General features: G+C 37.4%; 1 protein-coding gene across 3 annotated transcripts in view; it reads right to left on the bottom strand.

Moving 5' to 3' along the window:
• Positions 1 to 11,220: 11,220 nt before the first annotated feature.
• LOC133645195 (relaxin receptor 1-like) overlaps positions 11,221 to 15,000 on the bottom strand; it is a 152,799-nt gene continuing 149,019 nt past the window's right edge. Inside the window, exon 18 of one of the 3 annotated variants that reach the window (XM_062040058.1) lies at positions 11,221 to 12,493. In XM_062040058.1, coding sequence (XP_061896042.1) covers positions 12,159 to 12,493 — 335 coding nt within the window. In that variant the 3' untranslated portion in view covers positions 11,221 to 12,158. The remainder of the gene's footprint in view (positions 12,494 to 15,000) is intronic. The other 2 variants (XM_062040059.1, XM_062040060.1) reach the window with 2 other exon arrangements.

Here is a 15,000-nt window from a genome sequence, read left to right as displayed (position 1 = left end):
TAAATTCAAGATTAATGAATACAATTTATAAAATACTAAAGAAGGAAAAAAATGACAGTACCATAGTATACTGTGTAAATACATATTTATCTTGAATTTCATTTATATTGTTTACTGTTCAATCTCTCTCTTTCTGTCTCTCTCTCTCTCTCATATATTATATAATACATATATATATATATATATATATATATATATATATGTATATATATATATATATATATATATATATGTATATATATATATATATATATATATATATATATATATATATATTATATTTCCATATGTTATATATAATACATATAATATAATATATACATCATGTAATATTTATACTCTATATATGTGTTATATATCATATATACATACGTTCTATACATAAATACACACACATATATTTCACAACAAAAATCGAATAAAAATACAAATAGAGATACATAAATTTAAATAAATTCAAGATTAATTAATCAAATGTATAATACTAAAGATGAAAAAAAAACAGTACCATAGTATAATGTGTTAATACATACTTATTATTTTATCTTCAATTTAATTTATATTGCTTACTGTTTATTAGTTTAAACGTTTCTCCTTCTCCCTCTATACATATATTATATAAATATATAATACATTTATAAATATAAATGTAATATATGTATATATAAATATACATATATATTTATAAATAAATATAATATAATATATATATTATATAATATACACTACCGTTCAAAAGTTTGGGGTCACCCAAACAATTTAGTGGAATAGCCTTCATTTCTAAGAACAAGAATAGACTGTGGAGTTTCAGATAAAAGTTCTCTTTTTCTGGCCATTTTGAGCGTTTAATTGACCCCACAAATGTGATGCTCCAGAAAGTCAATCTGCTCAAAGGAAGGTCAGTTTTGTAGCTTCTGTAACGAGCTAAAGTGTTTTCAGATGTGTGAACATGATTGCACAAGGGTTTTCTAATCATCAATTAGCCTTCTGAGCCAATGAGCAAACACATTGTACCATTAGAACACTGGAGTGATAGTTGCTGGAAATGGGCCTCTATACACCTATGTAGATATTGCACCAAAAAGCAGACATTGGCAGCTAGAATAGTCATTTAGCACATTAGCAATGTATAGAGTGTATTTCTGTAAAGTTAAGACTAGTTTAAAGTTATCTTCATTGAAAAGTACAGTGCTTTTCCGTCAAAAATAAGGACATTTCCATGTGACCCCAAACTTTTGAACGGTAGTGTATATAGTATACATATATATTATATAATATATATAGTATATATATATATATATATATATTATAATATATATACTATATATGATATATAATATAATTATAATATATATTATACAATATATCATATAATATGTAAATATATTATATAACATATATAATACAATATATAATTATATATACTATACATACTATGCGCATGCGCACACGCAATCTTTATTTCACATTAAAGACAATAAATGAAGCCATGACACACGATTAAAAACTTTTTTTCCCACAAATGGTGAGTATTTTTATGATGCAACTGACATGTGTAAACAAACAAACATTTATATTAAACAAGTATTCAGCATTTTTTTTCAGAGTCTTTTGAAATAGAAACCTGTGAAAAGACGCAGTGAAGTCTAAATGCCCTGACAGGCGCACAAATGATATTACGTCAACAATCCACTCAAACACTTAACACTTCAACCCCCTAATTGCACAATTCATTTGACTTTTTCAGACATGTGAAAATCTTCCTTTCCTTTCTTGACACATTTTTTTGTTGGACAATGCAAAGCAAAAAGCCCATTGGAACAAAACTTGATGGTTTGTTATTGTTAGAATATACCGTATATTCACATTAAACCACTGGATTTGTTCAACAGAGAAAAAAAACCCAATGTGTTGATTACAGTTTAGTTAGTTTGCATGCACAGCATTGTATAACTCAATATATAACTCAATATATGCATAATTACATGTGAACTCATTTATTAAATTGTCCATTATTTAAACAAATAAAATACAATTGTAAAATAGTTTTAAATAATTATGTAAACAGTAAAATAATGTATGGGTATTTATTGCATTTACTGGGTTGTTTATTTTTTGTTGTAAATATAATGAATACATATAATTATATAACACATGTACAGAAAGCTAAACAGACAATGTGAACAATTTTACAATTACGATTACAATTTTTTAACCCATTTAGTTGTTGTATATTACTTTGTTTTGTTTTCTCTGGGAATTAAAGCAGTATTTCATTGTTATTCCAATCATATTTGTATATATTTAATGATGCTACTTATACTATATGTATATTGGTGGATTTGTGTATTGGAGAGTGTGTTTGTATTCAGGTGTGTGTGATGCGTCAGTGCAGTAGCACTGCGTAGAAGTGCTTGTAGTTAGTGCATGTTGCATTTTGCATGCTGCTTCTGCCTGCTACTCTCTGCTTTCAGCTACTGCCACCGGCTAGCCCTCCTTGTGGGGGTGAAAAGAGGAGCCGAACGCGTAAGTTTCCTTTTGCCGGTACACAGCCTCTCCACCATCAAGACTCCTACAGTGCCTCCTCGTGGCCACACACGGTAACTGGGGCCTTGCTGCATGCGTGTAAAGATCGACTGCCCCCTAAAACTCCTCGCCGTCATAAGATCATTCCACGAAAACACACAGGGTTCCGTCTGTTGGGAAGGAGAAACATCAGAGGCCTTTCCAATCCGCAGCGGTGTAAAGCAGGGCTGCGTTCTTGCGCCAAGCCTCTTTGGAATTTTCTTCTCCCTCCTTCTGTCTGCTGCTTTCAGCACATGTTCTGAAGGTGTATTCCTACACACAAGAGCTGATGGCAAACTTTTCAACCATGCCTCATTTGCGCTCCAAGACCAAGGTGACCAGTGTCCTCCTGAGGGAAATGCTTTTGCTGATGATGTAGCTCTAGCATCCCACACCGGGTCCAGGCTCCAGAGGCTGATGGATAGGCTTTCATCTGCCTGTAAAGAGTTTGGTCTCACCATCGGCATTAAGAAGACCAATGTCATGGACCAAGATGCTTAAACTCCACTCTCCATCTCCATAGACAATCAGACTGTGCAATGTGTCGACACCTTTACATACCTTGGATCCGCAATCTGCAGCGACTTTTATCATTCGACACAGAACTTGCCACTCGTCTTGTGAGAGATGCCACAGGCTGTCCAAAAGAGTATGGTGGAACAACCAGCTATCCAAGCGCACTAAACTCCAGGTCTACCAAGCCTGTGTCATTAGCACGCTGATGTATGGCAGCGAGGCCTGGACCACCTACACCAGACATGAGAAACAACTTCCACCTGCGTTGTCTGCACCGCATCCTGGGAATTTCATTGCAAGACAAAGTTCCCAACAGAGAAGTCCTGGAACGTGCTCACTCACCAGCCTGTTCACCATGCTCAGCCAACGCCGCCTTAGATGGCTTGGCCTTGTCCACAGGATGGATCCCAACCGGCTCCCCAGAGCTGTCCTGTATGGCAAGTTGTCAACAGGCTCCAGACCCCTTGGTTGCCCCCGACTGCGTTTCAAGGACATGAAACGTGACATGAAACAGGCAGGCATCGACCACAACAACTGGGAGAAAGCTGCAAAGGACTGCAACGTTTGGAGGCAGACTGTTGCCACAGGAACCCGCTGTGCCGAGGAGAAAAACATCTCCTTGTTGCAGGCGAGGAGACAAAAGCGGAAACTGCGTGACGCAGCACCCGCTCCTGTGTCAGAACCCTCCCCATTCATCTGGGCCAACTGCACCAGAGACTGTCACTCCAGCCGCTGCTGCAAGAAAGAATGAACTCCCCCAGGCGCAACCCATCATCACCACTGACAGACGGATGCCTATATATTATTGATAAGATAAATACATAAAGAATTTTTAAAAAAAAATATTAATAATCACTGATAATAGTGGATTTGGAGAAGGCGTATGACCGCGTCCCCCGGGAGATCTTGTGGGAGGTGCTGAGGGAGTACGGAGTGAGGGGAACCCTGCTGAGGGCCATCCAATCTCTGTACAACCAAAGCGAGAGTTTTGTCCGGGTGCTTGGATGTAAGTCAGATCCCTTTCCAGTGGGGGTTGGTCTCCGCCAGGGCTGCGCTCTGTCACCTATCCTGTTTGTGATTTTCATGGACAGGATTTCTAGGCGGAGTCGTGGCCATGGCGGAGAGGGTATACGTCTCGGGGGGCTAAAGGTTGCGTCACTGCTGTTTGCAGATGATGTGGTCCTGATGGCACCTTCGGTTCGTGACCTTCAGCTCTCACTGGATCGGTTCGCAGCCGAGTGTTCAGCGGCTGGAATGAGGATCAGCATCTCCAAATCTGAGGCCATGGTTCTCAGCAGGAAAACGATGGTTTGTACAGTCCGGGTAGGGGACAGGACTCTGTCCCAGGTGGATGAGTTGAAGTATCTCGGGGTCTTGTTCACGAGTGAGGGAAAGATGGAGAAGGAAATCAGCCGGAGAATGGGAGCAGCTGGGGCAGTATTGCAGTCTCTCTGCCGCACTGTTGGGACCAAACGGGAGCTGAGCCAGAAGGCAAAGCTCTCGGTCTACCGAGCTATCTACATTCCTACTCTCACCTATGGTCATGAAGTGTGGGTCATGACCCAAAGAATAAGATCGCGGATACAAGCGGCCGAAATGAGTTTCCTCAGAAGGGTGGCTGGCATCTCCCTTAGAGATACGGTGAGAAGTGCAGTCACCCGAGAGAGACTCGGAGTAGAGCCGCTGCTCCTTGGCTTGGAAAGGAGCCAGCTTAGGTGGTTCGGGCATCTCGTGCGGATGCCTCACCAGCGTCTCCCTAGGGAGGTCCTCGTTGCACGTCCCACTGGGAGGAGACCCCGCGGCAGGCCAAGGACCAGATGGGGGGATTACATCTCCTCTCTGGCCTGGGAACGCTTGGGGATTCCCCAGGAGGAAGTCGCTAATGTTGCTCTGGAGAGGGAAGTCTGCTGGAGCTGTTGTCCCCGCGACCCCATTCCGGATAAGCGGTTGAAGATGGATGGATGGATGGATGGATGATAATAGTCAAAAACAAAACAAACTGAAGCTTTGAAAACGTAATAGAATATAGAGATTTTAATCAGCCGTGTTTGTGAAGTTTGCAAGTGCAAGATCCTCCATCTTGTTGATCAAATATAATCCAGTAGTTCAATTGTTTTGCATTATTTCCAACAAAATTGTCGTGACAATTGGTCACAAACATTAAAAGATTTTTTAAAACTTCAAAAAAATGTAAACCATTCGATCAAATGGATGAACGCATTGAAAATGTGTGGAAAAGGTTTTGCTGTGAAGAAATAATCCCTGAACGTTTGAGAAAGGTCATCAGGCGATATCAATGCAGTCACGTTTACCCCAGATCATGTCTGGCAGTGTGTTTGCAGCAACATAGAACCTCTGAGAAAATAACATTGTTTTGAAAATATTTGCAGAAGCACACACTTTTAAAACAATTCGAACATTGGAGTTTGTTCAAAATGACAGTCATTAGTCACAACAGAACACCGATAGAACACTTTCTTGCAGGCGTGTCAGAACATTTTTCAACCGTGGGCCGCATACTGAAAAATATAAAGAACAGGGTGGCAACTTCAAAAAAAGTTACAATCCATTAACTTATCATTATTGAATGATGTGGCTTATCCTATAACCTGCATTTATTTACACATTAATCACTGTTACTTTCAGTTGTTTTACTTCTACAGTATGATGTTATTTTTTATCATTTATGCTGAATTTATTTATTTTTATTATATTCATTTTTATTGTATATTTAGAATTTTTTACATTTACTTTTCTATTTCAATAGATTGTACCATTAGGTAAACAAAATAAAATGAATCAATAAAAAAAAAAAAAAAGTAATATTTTAGATAAATGAATAAAGATAATACAGGATTACTACTATACCATAATACTTTACTAAATTAATAATAAAGGAGTATAACAATACATTAACATTCAAGACGGCAAAAATGTATTTATTTATCTTGAAAATATTCAAATTTCTATGTATATTTTTGACTTTTTATTTTTAATATTTTATATTTCAATAGTTTATAACAAATGAAGACAAACATAAATTCATAAATAACAAAAATATAAATTAAAATCAATTAAAAATAATTTAATACAAATTAAAAAATGTTTTATTATATTATCTTATAATGTTAGGCTGGGTTTTATGTATGTATATGTATATACACACACACACACACACACACATACACACATACATACATACATACATACATACATACATACATACATACATACATATATATATACATATATATATATATATATATATAGTGTGTGAATGTGAGTGTGTCTGTCTATCTGTGTTGGCCCTGTGATGAGGTGGCGACTTGTCCAGGGTGTACCTCGCCTTCCGCCCGAATGCAGCTGATATAGGCTCCAGCACCCCTGCGACCCCAAAAGGGACAAGCGGTAGAAAATGGATGGATGGATGTATAAATATATATATATATATATATATATATATATATATATATATATATATATATATATATATATATATATATATATATATATATATATATACATGTATATATATATATATATATACATGTATATATATATATATATATATACATGTATATATATATATATATATATATATATATATATATATATATATATATATATATCCATACATACATACATACGTCTTTATATATGTTTTCTACTTATCCATCCATCCATCCATCCATCCATCTTCTTCCGCTTAGCCGAGGTCAGCTCGCGGGGGCAGCAGCCTAAGCAGGGAAGCCCAGACTTCCCTCTCCCCACTTCGTCCAGCTCTTCCCCATTTTTGGAATTTGTCAAAGGAAAAGCCTGTGATTCCCAAATAGGTAGAATGGTTTGAATCGGTTGAAAAATGTGGAAATGGTGGAAGTTTGACAAATGGGCAATTCATTTGGAAATTGGAAAAATGTCCTGGAAAACCTGGAATTCTGGGAAATCTGGGAATTTTTGGAATTTGTCAAAGGAAAAGCCTGTGATTCCCAAATAGGCTGAACAGTTTGAAGTTGGAACGCTTTGAATCGGATGAAAAATGAAGGTAGAGCGCGCCAAAATCTGGAGAAGAAGAAGAATTGGAGCATTCACACAATAAATAAATGCATTTTGTTGTAGAACATATGTGTGAATGCTTTGTAGCATTCACACCATGATTTACAGACTCCAAATAACGTCTTTGTTCAGCTAACTATGCCAGCGACGATTAATAATCAAAAGCCCTCCCACAAGAAGTCAATGTGTTGTCATTCAAACCACAGAACTTTGCATTCTAATAAATCTGAACTTAGGCTCGATAAAAGGTTTGAAAAACTGAAGTGGACCAAAGCTTGCATGGACAGAAAGAAAAACAAGTTTCGCTTCCACGTCAACAACACCCGAGCTTCCGGTAGTTCCATTGACCCACAGACAGTTCCTCCATAGCCAGCGTTCTCAGCTAGCATCCCATTGGACGACTGAGAGGTAGCTGCTTGATTAAAAACACACAAAAAGGAATGTTCTATTTGGATGATTTGCTTTTTTAAGCAACATCTCGCGGATTATTAACTCCCTGGGCAGAGTTAATCTCATGACTGTGCAGACTGAGCACGCTCCTTCCCTCGTTTGTTGACTCAAATGTGTTGCATTATTTACCCGTCACGTCCGCTGCGCTCGTCTTTCCTGGAAATCCCATGCGAAGGAAATCTGCGATATGCCGGGGAGTGAATGGCAAAGTGTGAATAATCTTCTGTACTGTAGAAGAAAAGAACAAATGGCATGTTGTGATTGGTCTTGGCAGCGTCGCTCATCGTAAAACACTCGCCAACACACAACAGTTGTGTGTCACAGCTACACCGCAAAAGAAAAAGAAAAATATATTTTACTGACCAGAATTTTTTTTTTTTTTTTTTTTACATTTAAAAACGACTGTAGATTTTAGGGGAGGAAAACTAAACAAAAAACTGGTAGCTCAGTCACCAGAATTATACTGCAAAATAGGATGGTTTCTTTTCCGCTGAATGAGCGAAATTCTGGCGACTGAGCTGCCAGTTTTTTTGTTTTTCTCTGTAAAATCCACTGTCGACGAATGTAAAAAAAAAACAAAAAACAAACAAAAAAAAAAAACATGTTTTACTGACTGCTGAGTCACCAGAATTTTAGAATTTTTTTACATTTTTTTTTTTACATTTAAAAACAACCGTAGATTTTACGGGGGAAGAAACAAACAAATAACTTGTAGCTCAGTCACCAGAATTATACTGCAAAATAGGATGTTTTTTTTTCCACTGAATGAGCGGAATTTTGGCGACTGAGCTGCCAGATTTTTTGTTTATCTCCGTAAAATCCACTGTCGTTTTTTTTTTACATTGTATTACTGTAAATGTAAAAAAAAAAAACATGAGTCACCAGCATTTTAGATTTTTTTTAAATGTTTTTTTTATATTTAAAAATGATCCAATTTTACAGGCGGGGGAAACAACAAAAAAACTGGTAGCTCAGTGACCAGAATTATACTTCAAAATGTAGAATGTTTTTGTTTTTTCCACTTAATGAGTTAAGGCTGGCGACTGAGCAGCCAGTTTTTTTGTTATTTCCCTGTAAAATCTACAGTCGTTTTTTTACATTGTATTACTGTAAATGTTAAAAAAAAAAAAAAAAAAATAGTTTTACTGATTGCTGAGTCACCAGAATTTTAGATTTTTATTTTTTTTACATTTAAAAACAACCGTAGATTTTACGGGGGAATAAACAAACAAAAAACTGGTAGCTCAGTCACCAGAATTATACTGCAAAATAGGATGTTTTTTTTTTCCGCTGAATGAGCGAAATTTTGAACGACGGAGCTGCCAGTTTTTTTGTTTTTCTCCGTAAAATCCACTGTCGACAAATGTAAAAAAAAAAACATGTTTTACTGACTGCTGAGTCACTAGAATTTTAGAATTTTTCTAAAAAATGTTTTCACATTAAAAAACGATCCAATTTTACAGTCGGGGGAAAAAAACAAAAAAACTGGTAGCTCAGTCACCAGAATTATACTTCAAAATGTAGGATGTTTTTTTTTCCGCTGAATGAGCGAAATTTTGGTGACTGAGCTGCCAGTTTTTTTGTTTTTCTCCGTGAAATCCACTGTCGTTTTTTTTACATTGTATTACTGTAAATGTAAAAAAAACACAAAAAAACATGTTTTACTGACTGCTGATTCACCAGCATTTTAGAATATTTAAAAAAAAAATTTTTTACATTTAAAAACGATCCAATTTTACAGGCGGGGAAAAAAACAAAATGACTGGTAGCTCAGTCACCAGAATTATACTGCAAAATGTAGGATGTTTTTTTTCCCACTTAATGAGTTAAGGCTGGCGACTGAGCTGCCAGTTTTTCTGTTATTTCCCTGTAAAATCTACGGTCGTTTTTTTACTTTGTATTACTGTAAATGTAAAAAAAAAAAAAAAAAAAAAATAGTTTTACTGATTGCTGAGTCACCAGAATATTAGATTTTTATTTGTTTTACATTTAAAAACGACTGTAGATTTTAGGGGAGGAAAACTAAACAAAAAAACTGGTAGCTCAGTCACCAGAATTATACTGCAAAATGTAGGATGTTTTTTTCCCCCACTTAATGAGTTAAGGCTGGTGACTGAGCTGCCAGTTTTTTTGTTATTTCCCTGTAAAATCTACGGTCGTTTTTTTTTACATTGTATTACTGTAAATGTAAAAAAAAAAAAGTTTTACTGACTGCTGAGTCACCAGAATATTAGATTTGTATTTTTTTTTTACATTTAAAAACAACCGTAGATTTTACGGGGGAAGAAACAAACAAAAAACTGGTAGCTCAGTCACCAGAATTATACTACAAAATGTAGGATGTTTTGTTTTGTTCTTTTCCACTTAATGAGAGAAAGTCTGGCGACTGAGCTGCCAGTTTTGTTAGTCCCCCCCCCCCCCCCCCCCCCCCCCCCCCCCCCCCCCGTAAAATCTACGGTCGTATTTACATTTTATTACTGTAATTGTAAAAAAAAAATAAAAAAAAATTGATGATTTAGCAGTTAGTAAAACTTGGTTATTTCACCCTAAAATCTACGGTTCTTTTTAATGTAAAAATGTACCGCTTTTATTTTATCGGTAAAATTCTGAGCTGCCAGTTGTTTACATCAAAACATTCGGCCGTTGTTACGGAGCTTTCCTATAAATACAAAAAAACGGTAACATTCTCCCCACACAGATACCAGACTTTTGTTTCTTTTTCTACGTAAAATCTCCGGTCAGATTTACGGTGCATTACTGTCAATGGAAAAACGGTACCGCTTTTATTTTGACGTTCAACTCTAACGACTGAGCAGCCAGGTTTTTGATTTATTTTTATTTTTATTTTTTTTTACAATAAAATCTCTGGTTGTTTTTACAGTGAAATTACTCTAAATCGGAAAAAAAAACAGTACCGTTTTTTTTTTTTACATTAAAATTCAGCAATTGAACGGCTAGTTGTTTTTTTGTTTTTTTACCGTAAAGTCTGTGGTTTGGTGACTGAGCTGCCAGTTTGTTTGTTTTCCCCCCGTAAAATCTATGGTGGTTTTTACATTGTATTACTGTAAATGTAAAAAAACCAAAAACGCCACCACTTTAATATTGAAGCAAACATTGTGGTGACTCAGCAGTCAGTAAAACAGGTGGGGGTTCGAACCATAAAATCTACCGTTCTTTTTAATGTAAAAATGTACCGCTTTCATTTTAACGGTAACATTCTGCCAACTGAGCTGCCAGTTGTTTACATCAAAACATTTTTGTTTTACGTCAAATACACGGCCAAATTTACGGTGCTTTACTGTCAATAGAAAAACGGTACAGCTTTTATTTTGAAGTTCAACTCGCGACTGAGCAGCCAGTTTTTTTTTTACCATAACATCCCCGGTTGTTTTCACAGTGCATTACTCTAAATAGACCAAAAAAAAAACAGTCCAGCGTTTTTTTAAAGATAAATTTCTGCTACTGAGATGCTAAGTTTAAAAAAATCATAAAATCTACGTTTATATTAACAGTGCATTACTGTGAATGTAAAAATAAAAAATGGTTCTGCTTTTATTTTAATGGTAAAATTCTGGTGACTGAGCTGCTAATTTTTCTACTATAAAATCTCCTGACTTTTTTTTTACAGTGTAAGTTGTTAGCTAAATGGCAAACATTTGGCTCCAAAATTGTTTATTTATGCATCTTTAATTTTTAAAATGTATAATAGTGTATTTGAATGTTGTCTATCATTCACAATCCATATGAGAGACCGGAACACATGTTTTTGTTATTTATGAATTCTAAGTCGTAAGATATGGCGAGTAGGAGGTGGCTAACAACCCAGCTAATAGAACTACACTATTCCGCCCATAAAACCATGAATGAATGTATTCCGTTTATATTTACATCTAACACAATTTCCCAACTCATATGGAAACAGGGTTTGTACAAACTATGAACGTAGTAAAACAATCACTTACTGCACAATGTCTGCTCTCCCTGCGATGCCCACTAATGGGATGTTTGTATCTAACACCATTTCCCAACTCATATGGAAACGGGGTTTGTATATGTTGTTTAGCACTTAGCAATACTGCTACATGATGCTTAGCGTTGGTTGTTGAAGGAAGACGCGGAGGTGCCTGTGACATGACTACGCCAGCGCCGTTGTCGGCCGACTCGTGCTAACGTTTATCCACGAGCATAAAAACAGGAAAAGGCGTGTGTGCTCGTCTGACGTGAAGATTGTGAACGATAGAGAACATTCCAAAAAAGTGCAGTTGCCCTTTCAATGCTGGAGAATGTTCCATGAATTCAGCACGACGAGCTTATGTAGCTGCAGCTGTTAGCCACGGATGACCTCCGCCAAGGCTTTTCAGGTACTTCAATAAGTCCCCGCATGACATCGCCAGGAAGAAGACATTCCATTTTGACATTTGTTGGATTTTTTTGTCCGGGAGTTTTCTCCCCATTTGCCCGCCGTTACAGTCTGCTGGCGTCAGGACCGAGCGGGGCGGCGACCCGCCCGATCCAGCAGACGGCGCTGTGGCGCGGCAGCAGCTGTCGCTCCTACGGTTCCTCACTCACCCGTGTCACATGTTCACTGGGCTTCGGCGCTCAGTCTCCCGCGGCCCACATACTCCCGTGTCATTGCTCTTATTTCCCACAGGGGGCGGCGTGGCGTCCTGACGCCCGGCCGCGGCGGGGGCGGGGGCGGGGTGGGCGTCCTGCAGCGGCCACATCTCCTGCCAGGTGAGCGAGGGAAGATGGACGGGGTGGGTGCTGACCGCCGGCCTCCTCTGCCTGTAGTTGGCCCAGACCTGCATGAGCGTCTCCTTAAAGGGACGCGTGGTCAGCGTGTAGAGGATGGGGTTGAGGGCGCTGTTGATGGGGAGGATAAATACCACCACCCACGAGCTAATGGTGCCTGGCGAGGGACAGACAGAAACATCACAACACATTAGCTTGAGCGTTTGCCACACTTTGTGTGCTTTCATGCTGAATAAACTCTCTGTGGTTACAACATTTTGCACAGCAAATTAGACTGAGACTAACTTTATTGATCCACAAGGGAAATTGTTCCATACAGTAGCTCACTTACCAAGGATGGAAAGGGGAAGGATGGAAAGGATAATGCACAAAGGGTACAAAAAGAGGGCGGAAAAAAAAGGTTTGAAGTAGACTAAAAATGTACCATAGTAGCAATATCAAATATAACATACAGTCGCGATCAAAAGTGCACTGCAAAAAGTGAAATCTAAGTAAGATGAAATATGTCAAATAAGGCTGATATTTGCTTATTTTCCGTCTGACAAGATAATTCTTCTCACTAAGCAGATTTGATGTTCGAGTGTTTTACTTCCAACAGAATGCTCCCCCCAGTGACCTGGACCCCCCTCATGCCTTATTTAAAACCCACAGTCACAATTTGAAATTGGAACATCAAATTAACTCCATCGTACGATCCAGTTGTTATTATCTAAGACAGGGGTCGGCAGCCCAACATGTTGAAAGAGCCACATTGGACCAAAAATCTGTCTGGAGCCGCACAAAGTTAAAAGCCTCATGCAAGTGTTCTAATGAAGGCAACACATTAAGTAAGTGTCTCAGAGGGGGAGAGAACTCCTGGAAATGACTGGCTTAAAACTGCCAAAGTCATAGATGTGTGTGCCCAAGTTAAAGGAAAGAACAAGCTGTCTTCTTCTAATAGATTTATTACAATCTTTGCAAGCTGGGTAACATTTGCTGTGGTCTGGAACAACATGGCACACAACTATCAGAAATGCAGCCAATAGTACACTGCAAAAACTGAATTCTAAGTACGATGAAATATCTCAAATAAGGCTGATATTTGCTTATTTTCCGTCTGACAAGATCATTCTTCCCACTAAGCAGATTTTATGTTAGAGTGTTTTACCTGTTTTAAGTGTTTTGGTCCTAAATGATGTCAGTAAGATATTACAGCTTGTTGCTGAGATTTGATGAGCTATATTGAATAAAACATGCTTGAAACTAGAATATCAACTGTTGTGTCATCAACACTCACAAGTATAAAACTACTTTTTTAAAGTAATCATTTATTATTTTAAGCATTAAATAAAAAATCTTGACTTTGACACAATTGTTTCTCATAATTAAACCGACGGTTAATATTTAAACATTTAACATGTGACATTTCAAACAATTTTGAACAGAAATACCGTATTTCCTTGAATAGCCGCAGGGGCGCTAATTATTTTAAAACCTCCTGTCACTCCGGCGTTTACCAGAAGCCTGCGGGATAGCCATGCATGCGCTAATTATTTTAAAACCTCTTCTCACTCCGGCGTTTACCAAAAGAAGGCGGTAACTTTAGGCATGCCCTTTGAGTGGGATGTAAGCACCATCATGAAAAGCACATTTAATAAAAAAAACGTTATTATGGTCTTACCTGTACTTATAAATGGAGTCCATTTGCAGCTCCTTCTGACCAAAAGCATGGATAACTTGTTTATAGAAGTCTTCCTTATTTTCTTTCTTCAGTTTTAAAAGTCTCTCTGTCTCGATGGAGATATTCCTTTAATTATTACCTCCTGCTTCCATTGAAAGTCCAGTTTAGAAAACTGTTTTATTTTAGATACCGGTATGTAATCCTCCATGGTAAAAAAAAAAAATCTCTTGCTGCGTGTTGTCACTTCTTCTGCAGTACCGGAAGTCGCAAAAAGGATCACTAGCGCCCTCTACCACCAGGAGGCGGGAGTCATTTAATGACTCATACCGTATTTGACACACACAGCTACGGTATATTAATAAAACATAGCTGCTTACTGTTCTTTTTAGCATACTGTACCGGTATTCAATAGCTTGGACCTTAAATCCTACTAAATAGCTCTTAATCTTTTTTCCTTTGTGCGATTGCAAACTACTGAAAGCAGCTTCCTCCATTTTGAAAATGAGGACAGGTAAATCGTCACTCGTGACGTAACGAATTTGACCTGGCGGAAGTTCTAGACATATGCTAAATATTTAGCGAAACGAGTTTGACCCGGCGAAAATTATAGACATGCGGTAATAAAATAAATATTTTGCGAAACGGATTTGATCCGGCGTTAATCCTGAACCGGCGATTAAGACAAGCATGCGTTAATTATTTTGCGAAACGAGTTTGACCCGGCAGTAATTCTAGACGTGCAAATACTATATTCCCTGCGCCAATTCAAGGAAATACGGTAGTTCATGCACATTCAGATAAATTCTTTAAAATTACAATAAAAAATTGGCCGGGGGCCGGACTGTAAATATATATATATATATATATATATATATATATATATATATATATATATATATATATATATATATATATATATATATACACACACATATATTCCTTGCTCACTAATAGACTGAAAGAGCACGCACTTGGCGCGATGATGTCATGTTATCCATGGGAAA

This window comes from Entelurus aequoreus, linkage group LG28, assembly GCF_033978785.1.
Source record: "Entelurus aequoreus isolate RoL-2023_Sb linkage group LG28, RoL_Eaeq_v1.1, whole genome shotgun sequence".
Taxonomy (NCBI): domain Eukaryota; kingdom Metazoa; phylum Chordata; class Actinopteri; order Syngnathiformes; family Syngnathidae; genus Entelurus; species Entelurus aequoreus.
The sequence above is the reverse complement of the archived record's forward strand: the minus strand, read 5'-3'. Positions and strand labels throughout refer to the sequence as shown.